The 26,780-nt window shown below is 36.7% G+C and overlaps 1 protein-coding gene across 1 annotated transcript in view; it reads right to left on the minus strand.

Annotated features, from left to right (window-relative positions):
- The window catches only part of LOC129758051 (uncharacterized), a 159,116-nt gene that overhangs the window by 37,357 nt on the left and 94,979 nt on the right, over nt 1–26,780 (minus strand). Inside the window, exons 8-9 of the mRNA XM_055755479.1 lie at nt 19,749–19,849; nt 19,367–19,458 (exon numbers count right to left, since the gene is read on the minus strand). Coding sequence (XP_055611454.1) covers nt 19,367–19,458; nt 19,749–19,849 — 193 coding nt within the window. The remainder of the gene's footprint in view (nt 1–19,366; nt 19,459–19,748; nt 19,850–26,780) is intronic.

Consider the following 26,780-nt stretch of genomic DNA (forward strand, 5'->3'; position numbering starts at 1 on the left):
GTGTCTACCATATTCGCAATTCGTTGTAAAATTTCAATTTTTTCGTTGAATTTTGTTCTGCAACTCACAAACTTTCCGTGAAAGAGCATTGAAATAGTAAACAATATATCATTAGTATATTTTCTGGTGTTTTATTGCAGCTGAAAGTCTTGAAGGACTTGATAATAAGATCAATTTCAACTTTGATTGACTGTAGAAATTTTCAGTTTAGAAAATTGTGAGCTGTAGGTACATTAAAGGGTCTATTTGAAAATTAATGTCTTAAAAATTTTGTTAAAACTAGCTAAAATCCGTGCTAAAATCCGCCAACTCAAAAAAGATCTATTAGTTTGAAATAATCAAAAGTTGGTACTTTAAAACTTCTAAATTTTCAAAATAAAATTTAAATCAGACTTACTTATTTTACCATCGTCGTTTACCATCTTTATGGCATTCGCGACTTTATCAATGTAGCAGTTGGCGGATCGTTATTGAAAAACTTATCCGGTACAACAGTATTCGATGTTTACTCTTGGGCTCGAACTCGCGAACATCGGCTCAGGAGGCAACAGATTTGCCAACTGAGCTATATCACAAGCCCTTTATTTTGTAAAATTAAAAGTAAAGTTAATAAGAATTCCTCAAGAAACTCGTAATGGAAATTTTTAGTAGTTCAAAAAATTGCTTGCAAAACTCAAATCCTGAAATCTTAAAGGCAACTACATTATTTCAGGGACTGAATTTATTTTATGACATAGGAGTTCTTAAGATTGAAATCACCTTTTGCATCAACATTTATCAACTTAAAAAGTTGAATTTCAGTGAATATTTTTCCTACAAATTTCTCGAGTAGTGCCATAATGCTGCTAGACAAAATACTTTTTTTGTGTTACTTTCTTTTTGTTAAGAATAAAGTCTCTTGACTAATACCTGAGTTTTTAAGTGATAAAAAAAAACTATAGAAAGCATTTGCTTCTGTATCAAAAGTAAGTTTTTTTTTAAATTCATGTTCTGAAACTTTCAATCATTTTCAGAAATGCTTGATTTCTGTTTGTGATTATTGGTTCTAATATATTCTGTAATGCAATTTCATATTTCTGAACATTTTTTCTGAAATTTTCCATTTTTACCTGAGCAGACTTTTAAAGCAATGTTATGCCAAATTTTGCTACCATGCCTTGAGAATAAAATGTGGTATCATTTTGCTCGAACAAAGGTGGAACAATGCCAAAATTTGGGTCTCAATTTTCATACACAGATAGCACAATTCTACCAAATGAAGGTTTCAAAGCTCAATGACACCTCGTTTAACTATCAGTTCAAAATGATGCCACTTTTTGGTTACGATAGCATCCACAATTTGGAATCGTTATGCCCTGAACTTTTCTTTCGAATGGCCTGCTAAAAGAGGTATCATTAAGCTGTCATTTTTTTAGAAACCTCAAACCCTTTCCTTCCCACGAGGTTTTTCTCGTTTTAAAAATAGAAATATTGATTTACAACTCAATCTAGAACAAATGATCATAATTTAATCATAATGATCCAATCCATAAATTTGAGTTTTGGGTTGGATCATATATGCTCCATTGGGAAGATAAAAACACATCGGGTGCAAATGAAAAACAAGAAATAATTGCAAAAAACATGTAGGGGAGATGAGGGCATAACGAGCACCCAGGGCATAATGAGCACTCCTTTTTTCTACATAAGTACGTATTTTCTTAAACAAATTTTCATAAGGATTTGTTGTGTACTATCCATAGTATTAATTTTTCACCAAAAAACAAATATCCTTCTCATCTTTACAGAAATATTAAATAATAACCAGCTAGGTTCTCAAGTGACGAAAATATTATAATTTTTGAGCACCACCAAATAAGCTTTTATGACCTTTAAATCATTTTGATCTGAAATGTACGCACTGCAACATGATCTACACATCGTTTCTCAATTTTCAACATCATAAAATTTTATATTTTTCACTTTAATCAATTTTAAAACGCTTTTTTACTTTAATTTGTTCACTAGAGGCGAACAGAGCACTTTCAATGAAGGCATAATGAGCATTTTCTGCCGGGGAATCTAGCAGCGAATTCAACTCGATGAAGTCAACTGAATAATAGAGCTACAGCTTGGCTTGTTTCATCTGTCGATTTGGCCTATTGGTAAGGTGTCGGAGAGGTAATCAGTAGACTCGAGTTCGATTCCTGTTCGAGGGGATTTTTTTTTTAACATACCATTCATGATTGATTTTTTTTATTGTTACATTATACGGCTAATAGCATCAAAGCATCATCCGTCAAACAAAACACCAGAAACATAATGTATGAGCATGTGTTCATTCTTTGAATTCTTCAAACAGACCTAGATTATTTTGTTATTGCTTTGTTTGATGAATCTACGCCTCACCGTTTAGTGCAATCATGATCATGAATGATAAATGAAAAAAAAAAAATATCACCTCGACCAGGAATCGAACTCGAGCCTACTGATTACCTCTCCGACATCTTACCAATAGGCCAAATCGTCAGACGATACAAGTCAAGCTGTAGCTGTATTACTCAGTTGACTTCATCGAGTCGAATTTCCTGCTAGAATTCCCGGCAGAAAACGCTCATTATGCCTTCATTAATGGTGCTCATACTGCCTCGGGGGGTTTCTCATTATGCCTCTACAGTGATTGGTTTTCAGCTTTCTGCAAAAAATTTTAAAATGCATTTTTAAACGTTTTTATCTACTTTTTCAAGTTTCATCCAATTAGGCAATAGACTATTTGAATGTCTGAGCACGAAACAATGATGTAATTCACATATTACAGCTGTTCTCTATGGTCAAATAAGGGTTTTCCTTAAGGTGGCCATTATGCCCCCATCTCCCCTAATTTCATCACTTCATTGATCACAAACTAAAACGATCCTATTTGGTAAAAGACTTCATTGGTATACGAATCCCTCGATAGTCTATGTATATAAATATTTGAAATTTTCATTTTTGCCTTGCACAATGGCCGCCATGACACTTAGCTCAAGGAAAACCAAACATGCCGGTTTTCGGTCATTTAAGCAGATGAAATAACTATCCTGAAGCGAATTTTTTTTTTGATGAAATGATTTACATGAGTATTGATAAGAAGTTTCACAAGGAGAAAAGTACGTTTTGTTCCCAGTGTATCAACTTTACTTACTCAAAAAGTGAACCATCATCTGCACGTCAGAATTTTTATTTGAAGGAAATTATAAAAACTTGTCAAGTTATTGAACAACAAATGACGATTTGATTTATATTCGAAAAAAATCAAACTTTTCGATTTTCTTCAAATTTCGTGCAATGTTTCTTCACTCATATCTGCACATTCGGTCAAAAAATTGTGTTCATCCAAAGCGCACAGTTCAAATGCGAGCTGTACAAAGTTGTGGGTCATCTGTGCTACCATGGGAAGGAAAGGGTTAAACAACTCTCTTATGTTGTGAGCCTACTTGGTTGAATGATTCAATTGAATCAAAGCAATCGAAAGTTTCCTTTTATTTCAACCAAGGTAAGAGTAATTAGGTTATAACATCGAACTACAACTACAATCTTTTTTTTTAAAGCATAATTTTAGTCTTTCTAAGTTTTTTCTTCGATCAATGTTTTAAAAAGCGGGTTTTATTTTAAATTTCGTGACGACATGAAATATCTGGTGAAAACTCAAAAAAAAAAATCATAACAAGAATTATTTCAATTTTTGAAGTGCCCTCAACTCTCTTATTGAGCGGCTGGCTAAAATAGGGATTAACCAAGCTGACATTTAAATCATAATTTGACCAAGATGTGCTATCCGAATATTGAAAATAAGAGCTTTGCTATCGATTCGGGCATCAGAGTCTGCTGGGGTTTTTTTGTATAATATACCTAAAACTATCTACTAATCATAATTTATTTGTTCGCAACTGAACAGCGAGTCCTAAGTAGGATTAGAATTGGACATACTCGCCTAACTTACTCATCCTATATCAAATTGCACTCTGCTCTACAAAGTCTGATCGGGTTTGATTTCAGTTCTGTTAAAAATTTAAAACTTAAAAAAAAAAAATTTCTCACCAGAAAACTGCATACCAAATCATGCTATAATTTTTATCTTGCATTTTTATCATTTATTTGAAAAAAAAAACACATCATAACGATACCTTATTTAGCTATCACGGAAAAGTCAATAGGAAAAGTTAATAGTGCTATCATTTTATTATCAATGCCCTATATACGTCTTGTTTCGCATCACCTTTTAACTTATTGATACGTAAATAAAACCTTATTTTGCCTTCGAGCATTATAACACCAAATAATGCTATCAATTTGGCATTGATAGCTGATTTTGGTTACAGTATGCTATCTATTCTGGCGCCAAAGTCTGCTCGGGTATTCTCAAAGTTTAGTTTTGAATGTGGGGCGAACCATGCTTGGTCCACTAATGTGTGGTGTGCTCTATTTGTATCTATCACTTCATAGTAATAGGCCCGTATTGAACAAAAATTCGGTGAGGCTTCTAAATAAATTCTACCCGCTCATTTTCAACATCTTTAATTTCATCTAACCTTCTATCCGTCAATAAAAGTATCAAAATCGTGAAAAGTCCTTACTTAAAAGGACATCACTTTTCACCGATAAGGCCGATAAAATTAAGTAACAGACATAAAATTATGGTGATTAATTTCTTCGTAATTTCTGTAATTTTAAGATTTTTTTTAGTATTCTTCTATTATTTGAAAAGTTTTAATAATCTTCTGTAAATGTCAGAATTTTTTTTTTGTAAATTCGTATTTTTTTCTATAATTTTCTAGAATTAGGGTGATTTGCCAATTGTTGAACAGCTAAGCACATGATTTTGGTTTTTATGATGTATTTTAGTCATTTCAATCGAATTCACTCGATTTTTTTGTCGATTGCACTCATACAAGATTGGTCAACAAGATCCAAAAGTTCAATGGAACGAAAAAAGTGACATAAAAATTTGAAAAACCATTTAAAACAGCTTGTCTGTGCCTAATAGTCGAACAGGCAAAATTTACATCGTGCCTAATGTTGTCCGATTTTTTCCAATGGTTGAACATTTTAAAAAATTTCTTAAGGCTCAGCCATTATATATTCAAAGAGGCTGATATTTGTTATGGAAACTTATTATGAGAACTTCTAGTTCAAATGAAATCCAATTTTGAGGCGGCCCCTTTTGAGGGGGGTTCTTCCATATAAACCGTTCAATGCACAATGGGAAAAATCGAAGAAAAAACACGAAGCCGCCGGTTTGAAAGTCTGGAATATCAGTTTTCACTCGTGAAATTTCCTCAGAAACTCAATACTGCCGTTGAATTAAACCGGAGCTATCTGAATAAGGTGTAATTTGACCTTATTTGCCCAGTATTGAGCTTTTTCTTTATATGTCCTATAACATTAAATTTTGTTTCATTGAAACCCCATAGAAGGAACTGAAAGGTATTTAAAACTTTTTTTAAAGTACCCATCTACAGGTGAAAGGATAAAAGGACGCGATTTGTTTTGCCCCTCTCTACCCCTATGAAGAAAATGGGATTTTATAAAATAATTGCCTTTGGACTCACTTGGAAGTTGATCGATATTTACATAATGGATATCAATTTTAAGCTTAAAAATGGACTCAACCACGCCCAAAATTTCAGATCGTTCGTCTGAGTTATTGAATATATCTTTTCAAAAAGTTAATTTATTTTGAATATCTTTTTCATGTAAATGGAATTATTCGTAATAAATGTAACCTCTGAAGCATGTAATTAATCTTCAAGAAACATTTATTTCATATTGCATCCTTCCAAAAAATTTCCGGCTGAAAAACTGTTTTGATCAAATTAAGTTTCAAGAAGTTATGACTGTTTATTTTTCTGTTGACATGAAATACAGTTCTTTTAGATTTCTCGTCTCGAAACTTGAGAAACACGATTCTCAGAACAAACTTTAAATACCTTGCATAAAATGTTGAGTGAATGGTCGGGATAAAAGATATGTTTTTCATCAAAATTAATAATTTCAAAATTTGAATCTTAATACAGACCCCGTTCGTTTTTGGCAACATGCCCGAACATTTTGTGTTGCCAAAATCGAATGTTGCCAAAATCGAGCGGTTTTTTTCTGAAACTTTTTTCTCTTATTTTTACAGAATAACTATTTTTATAATCATTAACGTTAAGTTAAGTCAATTTCCCACCATTTTTAAAATTTTAATAGTTTTTTTCTCTCATGTTTTTGATGCATTTTGCACTATTTTTGTTTTGTTCATAATCTTTGGTTTTTTTTGTCATTTTTGCTGTTTTTGTCGTTCTTTAACACTTTTAACTTGACTTTGTAATTTTTAGTCTTTTGTTTGTATTTGTTTTTGATTTTTGGTAATTTTTCAAGTTTTTGTAATTTTTGAGTACTATATAATTTTTTTTAGAAAACTTTTGATTTTTTTGTTGTATTCTATCACAATTTCTGAACATAAAAACATATTGTTGGTGTTTGTCTAAATTATATCGGTCCTGTTACAGAAAAAACTTAAAGGTAATGTCGCTAATGTTGCCAAAATCGAATGTTGCCAAAAACGAACGGGGTCTGTATTTGAAAATAGAAAAAATATTTTCATGGAAATAAGAAGTGTCCTTGAATAAATGTTAAATTATCGGAAATCAACATTGAGTGCACAAATTATGAAAATTCTGAGTGGAAAACAGTCAATTTGAGCACATAAATTACTGAAGTTAATAGTTAAATAGGTAGTTAAAGGTGAAATTTTTGCAAATAAAATCATTAGGAAAATTCAAATAAGCTTGAAAGGAAGTTTGTCTTTGAGTAGATATTGATTTTACCTATTCTTAAGCTTCATTTTTTTGCCAACATGAGGAGAATGTAAAGTATTTCACGAAAAAAGTTTTAACAATTTCCAAATAAAAAATCCAAATCCATTGAAAAGTATTTTAAAATTGTAGGTTTGATTACTGTAGCTTTCAATAATTTCATGACATGGTTTGGTCGAAGGTATTAAAAATCAAAAAACTCATTGCCTATGATAAGCAGTTAATTGCAATTTTTTATCTCCATCCTACGGTTGAACAGCCTTCAAATTAGTAAATAAAAACATTAAAATTCAAATTTTTATTTAAACATTTTTGCATGACAGCGAACATCATTTCTGAAGTACAAGCTAGGATTTGTTTTTGTTCATATGAAATGTATTGCAAGAACCAAAAAAATATTTGAAAACCCAAAAAATGAAGTTCTTGAATTTTTAGTACATCTTTGGTGATTTTTGAATAACAATTTTCAATTCCTGTACAAATCAAAACACGTTGCGCTCATTCAAGACTAATTTATTGAGTCCTGAATTTTCCAAAAAATACTATTGCTATTTTTGGCAGTAAATACAAGCAAACAAAGTTTTTGGAGGTATACAAATTAATAAATTTGAAATTTCCATACAAATCTTGCAGTGGACTTATGTACAACAATGGGACAGGAGGAGATTGAGCGGACCAATTGTTGCACGATCCGACATTTTCATGGATCGCAATCATTTTTTTCCAAAATCATGGTGTTAAAATTGTCCACAAACGTTTCGTAAAGAAACCCGATACGAAAAATGCTTTGTTCTGACACGAAACCTTATTTGCCGTAGAAGGAATCTTAAGGTTTGGTTTAACAATTAGCACAAAAATGGTGCGAAAAAAACATGAAAAATTAAAACTGTGGGTAGATGCATATTTTACAGCAGAAAATATCGTAAAACGCTTCAATTCATCAGTAAACATCTCAATTAACATGATTCAGTATTATTTTCGGGAAAAAGTTAAAAAACAGCTGAAATATTGACAATTTAAACCATGCTGTGCAACAATGGGTAAGGAGACAACGATTGGCAAATCACCCTATCTTGAATATTCTATTTGTTTAAGAAATTTGGGTAGTTTTCAGAAATTCGCCGTAATTTCTGTGAAACTAATTTTCCATTGCTTTAAGTTATTTTTCTAAAATTGTCTGTGAAGTAATGTGATATTGTTAATGGGGTTCACATAGATGGGACTAAAAAAACACCGTGAGTGGGTTGGTCTGTTGCACGACAAATTCGTGCTGGCGATAGTTCTCATAAACTTCTATCGGTCTACAATGAAGAAATTAATGAAATAATATTTAGGCTTCGTAAAAAATTTACAGACAGCTAAGAAGCAAATGGTACAACAGGTTTCGGAATATTTTCAGAAAAAAAACTTGACCAGTGAAAGATTACCGGATACTTGTTGTGGACACCACTGCAATAGAGCTGGGCTCGTTTTGTTATGTGGTGGGCCTAAATTTGCGGATATTCGAAAAATGTGTCAAAACAAAAATATTAACGGATGAAAGTATAGAGCAAAATAGTAAAAATCAAAATCAAGCGGAAACGCACAACGTGTTCTACCTAGTTAACTGAATAGTATCTAAAATTTGTGAATTAAGAGCCCATATGGAATAATTTCTATTGAAGTTTGTGAAAATCGGGAAATAAGAAAGTGGAAGTTAAGAAAACTAACTTAAATTAAAGCTGAAAAAGGTGAAAAGTTGAAATTTATTGAGCCTAACGGGAATATTTATTGTTTATTTAAGAGCTATTGAAAAAATGTAAGATATTATTATTGTTAAAATTCCGATGAAGCTACAACACGAATTTAATTACAGAGAATAATTTACACAAGATTGTATACCAAGCAGTAATAAGCAGATAGTTCAGGATCGTTTTTGACCGAAACTACTAATGTAAGTCTATCGATACAAATTTACAACACATAATAATTTAAAATAAAATTTTCAGTTTTGAGCTGCATTAAATATAAAAATCTGCTTCAAAAGGTTGTTTATCGATTCGATCCGAACATACTCAAAAATTAGTATGGCTCAACCTAACCTCACTCTCGGAGTTGGAAATAAGTCCAACTATGTATGTGCATCTTGTGATAACGAAGAACCTAACGAATCGAAAATTATATTTTGTGACCACTGCCAACAATGGTTCCACCTTTCCTGCCAACAAGAAACAGAAAATGCAAAAGAACAAGCGGATTGGATGTGCAAGGATTGTCACAAAGGAAATCGAACTTCCGTAACTTTTGTTGACCCAGTGGATCTAGAGCTGGAAAAGGCAGAAAAGGCAATTATCAAGGAAAGAGAACGCTACCAAGATCGGCTTAAAAAACAAATGCTTATCACTAAAGCTAAATTGCAATTGGAAAAGGAACGCCGTGAAATGCAATGGGCTTTAGATAAAAATGAAATGGAAATGCGGATTGCCGCCGAAGAGGAATTTAACGTGAGAATGCAAACTGAAAAAAGGGAGCTTCAACTCAGGCTGGAGGCGTTGATGATCGAACGAACGAAAATTGAAATGAAACCTGTTGATGAAAAACAATTGAAAAATTCTCAGTTGATTCCATCAACTGCGTCGGGCTCTAAAGATTCACCTAGTTGCACTTTTCCCGCGGAATTTGAAAAGGGATTCACCAGCAGCTCCACGCCCACTTGTACCAAAGTGGTTCAAGGTACTTCGAAGACTGCTCAAGAAGTTTCCGATAGAAGGCATAAGTCACGTCTACACGACAAGGTAACAGAAATCTACGAAGAAGATTCCGAAGATTCGGCAGATGAGTTACCTAAACCAGAAGAATTTGATATCACTCCTACAAGAGCTCAGCTGTCTGCTCGACAATTTCTCGCTACACGTCTTCCAGTCTTTTCAGGGAAGCCGGAGGAATGGATCATTTTCATCAGTTCATATGAAACGACCACTCGTGCTTGTGGTTTTTCCAATTTGGAAAACTTAGCTCGTTTACAGGAATGCCTCAAAGGTCCCGCTAGAGAAGTGGTTTACACTCATCTCTTCTTGCCAAAATCCGTGCCAAAAATTATTGAGGAATTGCGGGAACAGTTTGGTCAACCGGAACAAATTTTGGACACAATTATGGTGAAAATTAATGAATTAGAATCACCAAAGCAAGACAGGCCAGCAACGTTCATTAAATTCGGTCGTCTCATCCAACAAATGTGTGATCATATAGAGGCTACAAATTTAGAGGATCATCTTCAAAACCCTATCCTTCTAAGAGAGCTGGCTAAAAAACTTCCTTATAATACTAAGACAGATTGGATTCGATTTATGAGACAGCAAAGGGAAAAAAACCGCCAAATCAACCTTCGAACTATGTCTAATTTTTTATCGGATGTAGTTTCGGTAGCTAACGAAGCTATTAAAATCGACGGGTTAAGAGATTCCAGTAGTTCCACCTCGAACCAAAGAAACAGAAGAACAAATGAACAGGATGGGTTCATTCATGCTCACATGATAGATGATAGTGTAGTGCAAAATAATTCAACACAAACGGGAACTACACAACTGCTAAAAAAAACATGTTTGATGTGTTCAGAAACAAATCATAGGCTTCGCAACTGCCCAAAGTTTCTCGAATTAGATGTCGATCAGCGAGCAAAGGCAGTGGATGAATGGGAATTATGTAGAATGTGTCTTAATGCTCACGGAAATGCAAGATGCAGATTGAACATTCGTTGTAGAGTCGAAAATTGTAGAGGTAGACACAACACGGTTTTGCACGATCATCGACTTAATGCAAACTGTCACATTCATCGAGACTCAGACGAACAACCGATTTTATTCCGGATAGTTCCAGTAATGCTGCACAATGGTTCGAAATCTATTCGTGTTTCGGCATTTTTAGATGAAGGATCGTCCTATACCTTTATTGAAGATTCGCTGGCTCGGGTTTTAAAATGTACTGGTGCTCTCCAACCATTAAAAATAACTTGGACTGCTGGGATGTCACGATCAGAAAACGATTCTCGGAAAATAAATCTTTCGATTTCTGATACGAACTTGACGGAAATTTTTCCTTTAGCTGAAGTACACACAGTTGATGACTTGATGCTGCCTATCCAAAGACTAGAAACAAATGAAATATCGAAACGCTACCCACATTTGATCGGTTTGCCGATAATGAGTTACACAAACGATCCTCCGAGAATTCTCATCGGTCTTCAGCACCTACACCTGTTCGCGCCACTCGAATCCAAAGTTGGGAACCCAGGTGAACCCATTGCTGTAAAGTGTAAATTAGGCTGGACTGTGTATGGTCCCAGAAAAGGCTCCAAAACAGGTCAAGGATTCATGGGATACCACAACCACAGCAATGTATCCAACGAAGATATTTACGAACTGATACGATCGCAGTACACTATTGAAGAGTCGGGAGTTGCTGTTGACGTTCTGTCAGAATCACGAGAGGAAAAGAGAGCTCGCGAAATATTGGAAACAACAACAGTTCGGGTTGGCCTCCGATACCAAACTGGCCTATTATGGAAGGAAGATGATATTGACCTACCGGATAGTTTCCCAATGGCTGTTCGCCGAGAAAAGGCTTTAGAAAAACGGTTAATTAAAAATCCAAAATTATTCCAATCTGTAAAAATGCAAATTGAGGATTACTTGCATAAAGGGTATTGCCATAAAGCATCAGACGACGAATTAAACCAAACAGAGCAACGCAATGTTTGGTACTTGCCTCTCAATGTGGTACTCAACCCTAGGAAACCCAACAAAATTCGGCTGGTTTGGGATGCGGCTGCGGCGGTAAACGGGGTCTCGCTGAACTCAGTGCTCTTGAAAGGGCCCGATCTGCTTTCTTCATTACCATCGGTCATTTGCAAGTTCAGAGAGCACAAAATTGCATACGGCGGTGACATCAAAGAGATGTTTCACCAACTTCTCATCCGTCCCGAGGATCGCCAAGCTCAGCGGTTTCTTTTTGCCGGAGAAACATACGTCATGGATTGTGCTATTTTCGGAGCCACTTGCTCTCCAAGCCAGGCTCAGTTTGTAAAGAACCTGAACGCTGAACAATTCCATGAGAAGTTTCCTGATGCCTCCGATGCGGTCATCAACAAACATTACGTTGATGACTACTTCGATAGTACATCGACAGTGGAACAAGCAGTTAAACGCGCTAAGGAAGTGATTGAAATCCACCAACATGCTGGGTTTGAAATCCGAAATTGGGTTTCAAATTCCCCTGAATTCCTTTCCCAACTCGGCGAAGCCATAATTTCCGACTCCTTTCATCTTTTCCCCGACAAGGAATCCGACAATCAACGCGTATTAGGTGTTGTTTGGAACACAGCTAAGGACATATTCACGTTTTCCATTCATGTTCGAGATGATCAACGGCCGTTCCTATTTCAAGGAAAAAGACCAACAAAAAGAGCCGTTTTGAGCTGTGTGATGAGCCTTTTCGACCCTTTAGGCTTGATTTCGTCGTACACAATTTATGGCAGGATATTGGTTCAAGATTTATGGCGTTCTGGTTGCAACTGGGACGATTTAATCGACGACAAAGCCTTTGAAAAATGGACTAATTGGACAAAATATTTGCCGCAAATTGAAGCTGTTGAAATCCCGAGGTTCTATTTTTCTGGAGGTGCCCAAGTGGATATTGATTCACTTCAGCTGCACATATTCAATGATGCAAGTGAAATAGCGTATGGATGCGTTGCCTATTTCCGTATTTTGATTGATGGCAATCCGAGGTGTTCGTTAATACAGTCCAAGACCAAAGTGGCGCCATTGAAACATCAGTCTGTCCCTAGACTTGAACTGATGGCAGCGTTACTGGGTGCACAAATGAAAGACAACATTCTTCACAACCACAGTTTGGCAATCACAAGTGTAACGCTTTGGACAGATTCAAGAACTGTTCACTCTTGGATTACTTCAGATCAACGCAAGTACAAACAATTTGTGGCCCACCGTGTAACGGAAATACTGAGTCGTACCTCAGCAGTAAGCTGGCGATGGATTCCAACAAACCAAAATGTGGCGGATCTTGCGACAAAATGGAAAAATGGGCCTCAACTGACAACCGACAGTACGTGGATTAGGGGTCCAAAATTCCTGTACGATTCCGAAGACAAGTGGCCAAAGCAGAAGGAGATTACCCAAGATACGGTGGAGGAAATGCGAGCAACTTTTTTGTATCATCGTGTTGATATTCAATCACCGTTAATCGAAGTGTCGAGAATAGCTAGGTGGAATGTTTTAGTGCGTACTCAAGCTTGCGTATTCAGATTTATTTCTAATTTACGAAAGATAAAAAACAAAGAAAATGTTGAGTTGTTGCCCGCTTTACCGTATTCTAAAAGTCGATTCTCACTACCAGGTAATTCATCTTTAGTTCCTTTGAACAGAAATGAACTTCAAAAAGCTGAACGAGTTTTGTGGAAAATAGCACAGTCGGAAGCCTTCCCGGATGAAATTCACATATTGCGACGCTATAATCAACAAAAAAATCTTCTTAATGCTGGATTGGATAAAAATAGTGCTTTATACAAACTCTCGCCCATTTTGGATGAATTTTACGTCTTGAGAGTTGATGGAAGAATCCAGAACACAGAGTTTATTCCATTTGAGATGCGTTTTCCAGTGATACTTCCAAAAAATCACCCAATCACAAAAAAAATACTGCAATATTATCATGAAATGTTCGGACATGCGAATAGAGAAACAGTGGCAAATGAAATAAGACAACGGTATTTCATTTCGAATCTGCGAGCACATATAAAACAGGTAAAGCTTAGTTCTTTTAGAAATGGGACATTTACGAATGCCTGTATCTAAAAAACCATTCGTTTGAACGAAATACTTTCTATGAAGAAAAAGAAGGTAATGTTATTATCTTTCATTAAAAAAATTGAAAAAAAATATTTACCGTTTTTTGTTAAAGAAATTTCTACTTTATTCTTGGTATCTCCCATTGGCCGGCGCACACTTTTTTCAGTCATGGTATTGATCAGTTTATCCAACTTATGCTTCGTAAAATCTATATTTTAGGTGGATTCACCCTCTTTCTTCAATTTCTGATACTTCTTGGTCCAATACTTCTCTGGAAACTGGAAACTGGAAGCATTTTAGTGGATACAGTTGTTTCGAAATGAATAAATTTGATTATTTTTGACCACATTTTTGAACGTTTTTTTTTCGGTACCGGTTTTACAGCTTAAGAGCTTTGGAACTATCAAAAAATGGTTGTTTGAGGTTGGATTTCAATGAGTCATCACTTTCAGCTTATCGGAGAAAATTGTTTTGGACATTTCAGCGATCTACCCTTAGTTTTTCGTTTATTGAAAATTAAAAATGCTGGTATGAGACTTGACTTCCTTGATGATCCTTAACCGTTGTTGCCGATCATGTGCTTCTCTCCAATGCTTGATTTTAACTTTGTGGACATTATTGACAGTGTTTGCATACTTATCCACCACAAAAACTCAGTAATTCTTTGAATCATCAACGGTTTTGTCAGCTAACAATTTGATAATGACGTATTTTCAAGGAAACTGTGCAAAATTATTTTTTTCTTTTTCTCTTGCATAGTACATATCTCAAAAACGCGTAAATTTTAAATTTTGAAAAAAATAGGTCGAATAGTACTTTTTACAGGCAACAAAATGCTGTCAAAATTTTCAATATCCAATAACTAGTTAACGAGCTATTAGCAAATGAAAGTGTCCCATTTCTAAAAGAACTAAGCTTTAGTTAGAGATTGTGTATGGTGTGGCGTCTACAAGTGCAAACCATCAGCTCCTAAGATGGCCCCACTTCCTAAGCAAAGGACAACTCCGTTCTTACGACCCTTTAGTTTCGCAGGAGTCGATTTTTTTGGCCCGATTTCAGTAACAGTTGGTAGACGAAGCGAGAAACGTTGGTGCGTATTATTCACGTGCCTTACTACGAGAGCGATTCATTTGGAGGTAGCAAGAAGTTTATCCACCCCTTCATGTTTGATGGCCATCCGTCGTTTCATTTGTCGTCGTGGTCCACCATTAGAGTTTTTTTCGGACAATGGCACCAATTTTGTTGGTGCGAGTAAAGAGGTCGTATGCAAGATCCAAGCAGATTGTAACGAAGCTTGTACAAGTTCCCGAACTAGATGGAGTTTTAACCCCCCATTAGCTCCACACATGGGAGGAGTGTGGGAGCGGGTGGTGCGTTCTGTAAAAATGGCACTGGCAGAATTGAATGATGGAAGGACTTTGAATGATGAAGTTTTAGAAACGGTTTTAGCAGAAGCAGAGGATATGGTAAACACCAGACCGTTGACCTACGTGCCAAACGACGCTGCAAACAAGGAAGCCTTAAGGGGGGGGTAGGGTCTAACACTTTCAAAAAATCGATTTTTTTATTTTTTTATTTTCTTATTGTAAAACATTTCAAGAATGTTGTGTCAAATTTTCAAGTCAATTGAAGCAAAACTGAAGAAGTTATAGGCCTTTATCTCCTCCTATCTAATACTGCAAGAAAGCAAGAGCAGAAACTTCAAACGCGTTTTTCTCGAAAGCACATTTTTAAAGTCCGTGGACATCGTCATTTGAAAACTACTTATCCGATTCTTTTCAAATTTGGAACATGGTTTCTACATATAAAATACCAGACCCCAACGTTTTTCTTTTTTGTTTTTTTTACTTTGGGGAGATTTTACAGGCGAAAAATGGCGGATTTTTTCGTGAAAAATCGTAGTTTTTACGTTAATTTTGCCACAAAAAATTCATAAAATTTTTTTTAAGTAAAATAAAAACGTTGGGGTCCAGAAAAACATCTATTACAAATATTTTGCTCTGATTTTTTGATTTCAGATGATTCTGTGCTGAGATACAGTGTCCACCGCAAATCCAGTTTTCTAAAAGGCATCCTCAAAAGTGCTCCGTCACCGGCTCATTTTTCAATATTTTTCGACGAAAAAATTACTAAATGTTCTTTTAACAATGCTTTGTATAATGCGAAAAATTTGAATACATTTGTTCGAACGATAGCTCTAGAAAAAAATCGTGAAAATGGTGTTTTTTTATACCCGGTAGACCCTACCCCCCCCTTAACGCCAAACCATTTCATTCGAGGCTATCCTTCGACAGGCAGCGAATGTTTTTTACCTGGAACTAATGAAGCAGAATCGTTGCGAAATCAATTCAAAAGGTCGCAACTTCTGGCAGATCAACTGTGGAAACGTTGGATAAAAGAATATCTTCCAACCATCAACTTGCGCTCAAAGTGGCATGAGGAACGTGAACAAATCCAGCTGGGAGAATTGGTCTTCATGGTGGACGAAGAAAACCGGAAACGCTGGGTACGAGGAAAAGTGGAAGATATTATACGAAGTGGTGACGGACGGATCCGCCAGGTGATCATACTGGCAAATGGGAAACAATATCGACGAGCGGTTACTCAGATTGCAGTGCCTGAGATAAGGATGAGTAAATCTTAGTCATCAAAGGATTCCGGAAGAATTACGGGGAGGACTGTGGACACCACTGCAATAGAGCTGGGCTCGTTTTGTTATGTGGTGGGCCTAAATTTGCGGATATTCGAAAAATGTGTCAAAACAAAAATATTAACGGATGAAAGTATAGAGCAAAATAGTAAAAATCAAAATCAAGCGGAAACGCACAACGTGTTCTACCTAGTTAACTGAATAGTATCTAAAATTTGTGAATTAAGAGCCCATATGGAATAATTTCTATTGAAGTTTGTGAAAATCGGGAAATAAGAAAGTGGAAGTTAAGAAAACTAACTTAAATTAAAGCTGAAAAAGGTGAAAAGTTGAAATTTATTGAGCCTAACGGGAATATTTATTGTTTATTTAAGAGCTATTGAAAAAATGTAAGATATTATTATTGTTAAAATTCCGATGAAGCTACAACACGAATTTAATTACAGAGAATAATTTACACAAGATTGTATACCAAGCAGTAATAAGCAGATAGTTCAGGATCGTTTTTGACCGAAACTACTAATGTAAGTCTATCGATACAAATTTACAACACATAATAATTTAAAATAAAATTTTCAGTTTTGAGCTGCATTAAATATAAAAATCTGCTTCAAAAGGTTGTTTATCGATTCGATCCGAACACTTGTTCTGTATTATGTGCTGAGACCATGGCAATCTTAGCCGCAAGAATTTTTACTTCCAAAAATGAGGTGCTCAAAAGTCATCGAAACAGGAAGATAGCAAAATCTCTCTTTCTGATAACTTTATCTTCTTAGAGTACACCATGCTTACTTTCAAAAATACGATTGTTGAAGCTTAATGATTCCATTGAAACAATTTTGAACAATGAAAAATAACAACTAGATGAAGTTATGGAATTACTTAAAGTTTTAAAAGTTATGGGATCCCTTTGTTCAAACTGTTATAAAATTGTAACAGGTAAAGGAACTTAAAAATATGTTTTCTTATTTCGCAGAGACGCGGAAGACCTTACTCAATAGGTTAAATGCTTCTATTGATCTAAAATAAATGTGATTATATTATAATTTTTGTATTCTTCGTCATTTTTGTAATTTTTTGTTATTTTTTAAATTTTTGTAATTTTTCTCATCTTTGCACTTATGGATTTTTTTTATCTTTCTGTATGCTTTACATCAAATTTGCCATTTTTTTACTTTTTCACATTTTTGTTCAATTTTTGTAATTGTTATAATTTTTGTATTTTTTGTCATTTTTGTAATTTTTGGTATTTTTTGTAATTTTTGATATTTTTGTCATTTTCTGAAAATTTTTAAATGTTTGTAATTTTTCTCACTTTTGAACTTATGGAATTTATGTCATTTTTGTCATTTTTGTCATTTTTGTCATTTTTGTCATTTTTGTCATTTTTGTCATTTTTGTCATTTTTGTCATTTTTGTCATTTTTGTAATTTTTGTAATTTTTGTAATTTTTGTAATTTTTGTCATTTTTGTCATTTTTGTAATTTTTGTAATTTTTGTCATTTTTGTCATTTTTGTCATTTTTGTCATTTTTGTCATTTTTGTCATTTTTGTCATTTTTGTCATTTTTGTCATTTTTGTCATTTTTGTCATTTTTGTCATTTTTGTCATTTTTGTCATTTTTGTCATTTTTGTCATTTTTGTCATTTTTGTCATTTTTGTCATTTTTGTCATTTTTGTCATTTTTGTCATTTTTGTCATTTTTGTCATTTTTGTCATTTTTGTCATTTTTGTCATTTTTGTCATTTTTGTCATTTTTGTCATTTTTGTCATTTTTGTCATTTTTGTCATTTTTGTCATTTTTGTCATTTTTGTCATTTTTGTCATTTTTGTCATTTTTGTCATTTTTGTCATTTTTGTCATTTTTGTCATTTTTGTCATTTTTGTCATTTTTGTCATTTTTGTCATTTTTGTCATTTTTGTCATTTTTGTCATTTTTGTCATTTTTGTCATTTTTGTCATTTTTGTCATTTTTGTCATTTTTGTCATTTTTGTCATTTTTGTCATTTTTGTCATTTTTGTCATTTTTGTCATTTTTGTCATTTTTGTCATTTTTGTCATTTTTGTCATTTTTGTCATTTTTGTCATTTTTGTCATTTTTGTCATTTTTGTCATTTTTGTCATTTTTGTCATTTTTGTCATTTTTGTCATTTTTGTCATTTTTGTCATTTTTGTCATTTTTGTCATTTTTGTCATTTTTGTCATTTTTGTCATTTTTGTCATTTTTGTCATTTTTGTCATTTTTGTCATTTTTGTCATTTTTGTCATTTTTGTCATTTTTGTCATTTTTGTCATTTTTGTCATTTTTGTCATTTTTGTCATTTTTGTCATTTTTGTCATTTTTGTCATTTTTGTCATTTTTGTCATTTTTGTCATTTTTGTCATTTTTGTCATTTTTGTCATTTTTGTCATTTTTGTCATTTTTGTCATTTTTGTCATTTTTGTCATTTTTGTCATTTTTGTCAATTTTGTCATTTTTGTCATTTTTGTCATTTTTGTCATTTTTGTCATTTTTGTCATTTTTGTCATTTTTGTCATTTTTGTCATTTTTGTCATTTTTGTCATTTTTGTCATTTTTGTCATTTTTGTCATTTTTGTCATTTTTGTCATTTTTGTCATTTTTGTCATTTTTGTCATTTTTGTCATTTTTGTCATTTTTGTCAGAGAATGATCAATACATTTTTAAGGATAAATTGGTTTTGGGTGATCTGTTTAAAAAATCTTTGTAAGTTTTTATGTTTAAATAGGAAAAGGAGCTATCAAAAGTTATTTCTTTTCAAGGACCTGTATATAATGGATTTGATGCTTTCATTAAATGAACCATCGATCGCTTCGGTTGGGCAACATCGCGAATTATACTGTGCAAAATTAATTCAAAATTTCCGTGACCAGCTTAATAAGTATTGTCAGTGATGATGATGAGATGTGTCACTCTGAATAAAATATATTTCTTAAACCGTTTGGCATTCTTGTCCTAGAAATGTGGGTCATGAACACATTCGTCTTATTCAATTCAACAATGATAGACAAACAATATCCGTTCTGTTACTTACGCTCATCTCCACGTTCGGATGATCGATGAATATCATCTCGGATTCCTCGCCGTCCAGCAGAATGCTAACGGTTTTCTCGCCAAACTCGTCATCTGCAAATACAAAGTGAGGTAAGAGTTCCGAAGCAATGAGAATTGAGGTGGGTGGGTAGATAAAATATATCCGCGAACAAAATGTGTGTCACATGCGCTAGGTTGTGTGTGACATGCTAATGATTGCCATCTTGCGCAAACAAAATTCCGAACGGGAATGTGTGAATTGTGTTGACAAATTCAATCAGAACTGAGTTGTATCGTTTCACTAGGAGGGGACATCGCATCGATGAGGCCACACACAAGTGTTCCGGTGAGAGAAATGATGATAAAAAGAACATTGAACTCACCCAAGCTCGCATCGTAGGTGTGCATGTACTCGGACGTCATAAACTGGGACACCAAAGCCGTTTTCCCGACTCCAGAATCGCCAACCATCACTACCCGGTATCTGGGAATTCAGGAGTGGAGATTTTTTTCCATCGTTGTTTTTTGTTGTTGTTGTTAGCAGGGTATGCGTTCAGGTGAACGACGCGGATCCAGAATTGAATTATCCCGTTCCCATCCAACGTTCCGATATCGTTCCGTTTAGGTGTTCGTGGTTTAGATTGGAAAAGATAGAAAATTCATGAAGAAAAACAGACCAGGACACACACACACAAACAACAAGTTGTTGGAAGCAGTTAGTTAGTTAGAGTAGTTTCCAGAATTCAGCTGCTGCTGCCTTATCCTCCTGACTGGAAGCGAGCCATCGACCGGCGAGGTGTGATGGTGCATGATGGCACATTGGGTCACGGAACTTCCGAAAGACGCCATTCTGGTCCTGCTCCCAAGATTAAATTAGGAGGTGACTGTTACACTTTGCAGAGCACTCGTTCCAGCCCGAAAGTAGCGGTGGAAAAATGAACTTAATCAATTCAATTCCAGAGCGCGGTGCATCGGAGAACTTTCGGAACACATTGTTGAGTTTTGAGCAGTTTTCTTCTATGCATACAATGAGAGTTTAGTTTAAAAACTTTTGCAAGATTTGCGGCATGTTTTTAGATTATCTTTGTTTAAAAATTTATTGTTAAGAAGGGCAGTTGAAAACGGTGTGTCAGAAGAAGCCATTCCAAATTTCAGCTCAAATGCCCCATTAGGTTGAAGTTTTTATAGGTTTTGGCACCATTTGTTCTAATAAAACTCACTATTTGGGCTCTAGTTTTCTAAAATGAGACGCATAAACTGCTCCAAAAATTATTAATACACTTTGTTTCTTAAATAAATGAAACAATGAATAAAAAAATTATACTCAAACATACAGCAAAATATGCAACAAAATTTGATTGATGTTTTAATATTTTTAGCATTAGTTTTTTTTAGGGTAGGCGAGTTCTCTTACTTTTCGTTAACACTATTCATCAGCTTCTGAACAGTGCATCCTCCGACCAATTTTACCACCTAGGGTCGATTTTTTGGTCAGAAGTTGGCCGTAGAATTTCCGAACCCTGTGTTTCACGGATTCAGCCTATTTGGTACTCTTTTTTTGGCTGTCTTTGCTTCCAATGGGTCTTAAGTCCAAATTTCTCTCTGGCACGCATAACGTTAGTCGATGAGGTCCTGCACTGATGCCGAAGGATGCCGTTTGAAGTTATCCTTGATTTTCTTGTCCATTGTAGGGTCAGCAATGCCAGGTTTCCTATCGCGTCTCGGGGTATCAGAGAAAGCACACTGTTCTCCATACTTTCTTAACGCGGTTTGAACTGCTCCGACACTCACACTTTCATCCTTAGCAAGTTTTCTGATTGAAAGACCACAATTGGTCGGGGTTCGAACAGACCGAACTGAATGCCATGAATTTAATTTCGAGATAGGTAATTGAGTCAAAATTCACAGCCCCACCAATCGGTACCATTTCATAAGATATCTTATTTAATCATTTTACCAACAAATTTAGACTCATTTCAAGGCATTGAGGACTGGTTGGTTAATGATACCAAGTTTAGCAGAAAATTGGATTTTAATAACGATATGTTTGCACTCAGTTCCCTCTGGTCGAACCAAAATGTTGAACAATCTGCCGTGCTATTTCATTTGACTGGGCAATTTGTTCTAAACTCAGGTAGGTTCCTGCTTATAGGCGCTTTATAGGCAGCACCCAACGAGTATGACTGATGCTCGAAACATTGCATTTATCCTTGAGCCAGGGTGAACCGAGTAATACAAATTTCTTACTTTCTAAATAAGAAATATTTCAGGTTTTAACTTACCGGTTGTGTTCTAAACAATGGTAAGCAACAAAAATAAGCTTTTATATTCATATAATGTTTAAAATCCTACCAATCCATTAGTATAAATGAGAAGCAAAATTCAAAGGACTCAGTTCGGTCTGGCTTTTTTTTTTGTAAATAAAATAGTTCGATCTGGCTAAACGAAAATTTATTCAATCCGCATCATGAAATTTTTGGTCACTAGAGCGTATTTGCCATTAAAAGTTTTCAGTTCTTACAGAGCTGAAGAATAGTTTCGAATCGGAAAACTGAACAACTGTTCCGTAAAAACTAATTTTCTTAAGCGAAACGTGCTTTTTATTTTTCTTTTTTAAGTGGCTCTCAGTTCATTTTGGCGCAGCGCATTTTTGGTCTGCAACATTGAGTTTTTTTCAATAAAATCTTAAAAAATTGGAAACAATTCCTGATTTCCATACAGTAGGTAGTTCAACATGTTTTGCATCCGCTGCAAAGATAACTCATTTTTTTTTAAATTTGGCGTTCAGTTCAGTTTGGTCGAACCCCGACTTTTTGTGCACAATCCATTTTCTTTGCTCGGGATTAATGACGGTTATGTTCTAGTGTATGTATAATTGTCAGAACAGTCTATTGTAGAGGATAGATGAAATAAATAATAAATAAAAGGATGTGACAATAATATAAAAATGTTTAAATTGGTCATAAAATAACGAGTTATTGAGTTTTGCGTTTCATCGTTTAAATTGAGAGTGAGTGAGAAAAATCTCAAAGCACGCAAACAGGAGCAAACACTTCAGTTGTTCTACGACTATTTGTATATACGGATGTGTGTTGTCCATGTGGAAAAATAAAGAATGGAAAAGGACTGGCGGATTCGACATCTATAACGCATGTTCTTCCAAGATCCAATGACGATACAAATAAACATTCATTGAGGGTGGAAGAGAGGTGTTTGTTTACAGCTCTAGAGGTGGCCAACATTATAACAGCCAAAGTTATATCAAGATTTATTTTTCATTACTTTTCAACGTATGAGAATAAGAAATTGTGTTTGAAAGTCAAAAAACTAATCTGGTTGCAAATTACAAATCAAAAGCATATAATAGAAAAATCCGGATCCAAGAAGATCACCAATTCAAACAGTTTCACTATCGAACATTAAGCCGAGATTCTTGGTGAAAAAAAGGAGTAAGAAAAACAGGCATAAAACTTTTAAAAAAATATATGGTATTCGGGCTATAAGACAAAGGAAGATTTGAGCTTATTCGCTGGCTGACGAATGGTGGATAATGTGCAACACGAGGCCCCATAGTGGTAATATCACTTCTTACCCACAACTCCTATATCAACCTCCCGGTGGATGCTTTAGTCGCATGCAGACTGAGAAGGTGGCCACACGCGGCTGTTCTCCAGATCAGCAGCGGCTCAAGAAGCGTCTGTCTCGTCGCAAGCGAATTATTAACAGAGGCTTCCGCCAGCTAAGTCCAAGATGGCACCTCCATCGCTGGATAGGGACTTAAGGCCAAATAACATCCTACTGCTCCTGAGAAATCAATCGTTACGAAAACTGAGACAAGAAATAACCAAATTGGAATTTTGAAAACGACTTTTAGCATGAAAACACGGACTAGAATTGGAACTTGGAATGTTTTGACCCTGGCCCAGCTAGGTAAGCAGACTTCACTTGCTAGAGAAGCTAGCCGCCTCAAGCTAGAGATATTGGGGCGGGGGTCATGCCCATTTCGGTCTTGCTAGAGGAAGATACCTTCTGCTACGAGCACAGGCACATGCCCGACGTGCGGAAACATGCCAGAGAGACCTTGCTGTCCAACTGGCAGCACCAGTGGGACAGCTCGGAACGTGGCCGGTGGACCCATCGCTTGATCCCTAATGTCGAATCCTGGATGGATCGAAGACATGGAGAGGTGGACTTTTGCATGACACAGTTCCTGACTGGTCACGGATGTTTCATGCAGTACCACCATTGGTTTGGACACGTGGCTTCACCATCTTGTCTAACCTGCGGAGACATAGAAAAGACACCAAAGCACGTAGTGTTCAACCGTCCAAGGTTCGAAGAGGTGCGTGCTAACATGCTTGCCGTCTGCGGACCAGACACGACAGCCGACAACATCGTGCGGAGGATGTGTGAGGACGCCAATGCTTGGCGCGTTGTCAGCGATGGGTTCACCCGGATTCTAGCCACTAGTCAGTCGGCAGGCGTCCCAGAGATTCCCTAAACAATCCCTAGGGTCGGCAAGCTTACTGATAAAATGCAAAATGCAGAGAATTTCCGGAGGAAGAAACAACTCCACCTTCTAGCTTAAACTTAATTTTATTGGGAAACACAATCCAAGCTTAATTCCACCACTTCAAATAAAACAACAATGGGTAGATATCTGACCTGTGTTACGGCTACCACTGGTCCTTGGTTGGTCCGACCTTGGGTTTGGTGAGGTCGAACTCTGTCCAACGGCGTCGACGCGACGAAGTAGCTGGCGGCGTTCTAGGTTAGCGACCAGCGGCAGATGCGGAGCAGTTGACGGGTAAGTCGCAGTGTACCTAGCCCCACCTTGGATGATGTCGAGAGATGTCGAAAGGCGAGGCTGTCGCAGGGTAAGCTAAGTGTACCTGGCCCCACCTTGGGTGCTGAACCAGGCACGAAGATGTCGGAAGGCGAGGCTGTCGCAGGGTAAGTCGCAGTGTACCTGGCCCCACCTTGGGTGCTGAACCAGGCACGGAAGAGTTGTTGGCCGAATCAAGTTCACAAGTGAGAACTCACCCGAACTAGCGACGGAATGATGCGGCGAAACCAAAACGGCTGGTTTAAATCCGATAGCAATGGGGTTGCCTTTCTTGTAGCGGCGAACGTAACCTCCAAAGCGGCAACGGTTTAAGGGCGGATTCTTTTTGTGGGTTCGTAATGAATCCGATTGAACGGCGACGACTCAGCGGTGGATTGAAATTTCATCCAAAACAGCGAAGTCCTAAATATAGGGTCCAAATATTAGATGATGTCGATGGCGAGAGCAAAATGGCGAATTTTTACCTGCTGTCGATCGAACAGATCAGCTCCAACGATGGACTGAGCACTTCGAACAACTCTTCCGAGTCACGAATAGCGATGACCAACAGAACCCGCAGCTCGAAGCGCCAATAGTAAGCCGCATAAATGGCGTCAACTCGGAAGTGCCCTCGCTTGAAATTGAAGCGGTAATCAAAAACATGAAATCCAACAAAGCACCTGGGATCGATTACATCCCTGCTGAAATGCTGAAAGCCGACCCTGCCCTGTCAGCACAAATGTTGCACCGTCTTTTCGCTAACATCTGGGATACTGCAACATTCCCGGCTGACTGGATGCAGGGTACCTTCGTTAATCTCCCGAAGAAAGGAGACCTGACAGAGTGCGGTAACTGGCGAGGCATAACGTTGATCTGTACAACCCTCAAAGTACTCTGCAAAGCGATCACGAACAGGATCCAGGAGAAAATAGACGCTCCCCTTCAACGGCAACAAGCTGGATTCCGATCCGGACGATCATGTGTGGACCACATCACAACGCTACGAATAATACTGGGACAAATCAACGAATTCCAGGACTCTCTTCTGCTGGTGTTCGTGAATTTCACAAAACATTAGACCGACTTAACCATGAAAACATCTGGTCGGCTATAAGGCGACGAGGAGTCCCAGAGCAACTAGTCCATCTTATCGAGGCACAATACGAGCCATTTTCGTGCAAGGTCTTGCACGTCTGTGTCTTGTCCGATCCAATCCCGGCAACTGCTGGAGTGAGACAAGGATGTATCTTATCACCGCTACTTTTTCTAATCGTAATGGATGAGATGCTGACTGGCTCGATCGACTGTGCACCGAACCGAGGATTGCCGTAGACTCCTTCAAAAATGGAGCAACTGAACGACCTTGACCCACTTGACCTGGCTGGCGATATTGTTTTGCTCGCTCAAAAACAACAAAATATGCAGAGCAAACTCTACGACCTCACGGAAAGCTCCAAGGCAGCAGGTCTCAAAGTCAATGTCAGAAAGACCAAGTCGATGGAAATCAACACAATCGTTCCAATTTTGTGGTAGCTGGACAACAGGTTGAGAAAGTGGAATGCTTCCACTATCTTGGTAGCCAGATTACGCCAAGAAAGACATCGAAACCCGAATCAGAAAAGCCCGATTTGCGTTTGTGAGTCTCCGAAACATCTGGCGCTCACGGCAGATCTCTCTACGAACTGAAATACGAATCTTCAACTCAAACATCAAATCCGGATTGTTGTACGGGTGCGAAACTTGGTGCACATATGCGGTGACGACGCGAAAACTGCAAGTTTTTGTGAATTGCTGCTTGCGGAACATCATCCGCGCATCATCCGCGCTAGAAATTGAGATTCGGGAACGTAAGTGGAGATGGATTGGGCACACGCTGCGAAGAGATGAAAACGAGATTTGCAGAGAGGCGCTTGACTGGAATCCAGATGGGCATCGAAGAAGAGGCGGGCCCAGAAGCTCGTGGCGGCGTAGTCTAGCCGCTGAAATCCGCACAGTTGACGAGAACCTTGGCTGGCAGCGAGTGAAGACGCTGGCTCCGGATCGCCAGCAGATGAGATCTTTTATCTCAGTCCTATGCGTCGGTCAATCGGCGCCGGACCCTTAGATAGGTAAGTATGTAGGTGAGAAGATCGGTTTGATTTTGATAGATCAATCCGGCACTATCTTCGGTGCTGAACAGGACTGTTGGGCCATGGACGGTAAGCGAAGTGGCGTGGTATTGGCGTACCTGGCGTCATCTTCGGTGCTCGTTCTAAATAATAGAGCTTCGCATTGGGCTTCCAGAGAATTTTTGTAGGATTAAATTCTTGGTTTAGTGATTTTCCATGGAACATTTACCCTAATAATTGATTAATTCAAAAACAAAAGCAAGATCACTTTATCCTTCTTTAGATAGACTAAATCCTTCTTAAAAAAAAATAAACTCACAGATTTTAGTTCATTGAAGTAATGATAAGAGTAGTTTACCAAAACTTAAAGTCTATATGGAAGCTTGTGACCCAATGTGCCGCCGAAAGCAAAGCAACTGCTTTCTTCTGGAGACGATGAATCGCTTTCATCCGTGCGCTACGCTACGCTAAGAGATACAAGT

The sequence above is a fragment of the Uranotaenia lowii genome, chromosome 3, assembly GCF_029784155.1.
Source record: "Uranotaenia lowii strain MFRU-FL chromosome 3, ASM2978415v1, whole genome shotgun sequence".
Lineage (NCBI taxonomy): Eukaryota > Metazoa > Arthropoda > Insecta > Diptera > Culicidae > Uranotaenia > Uranotaenia lowii.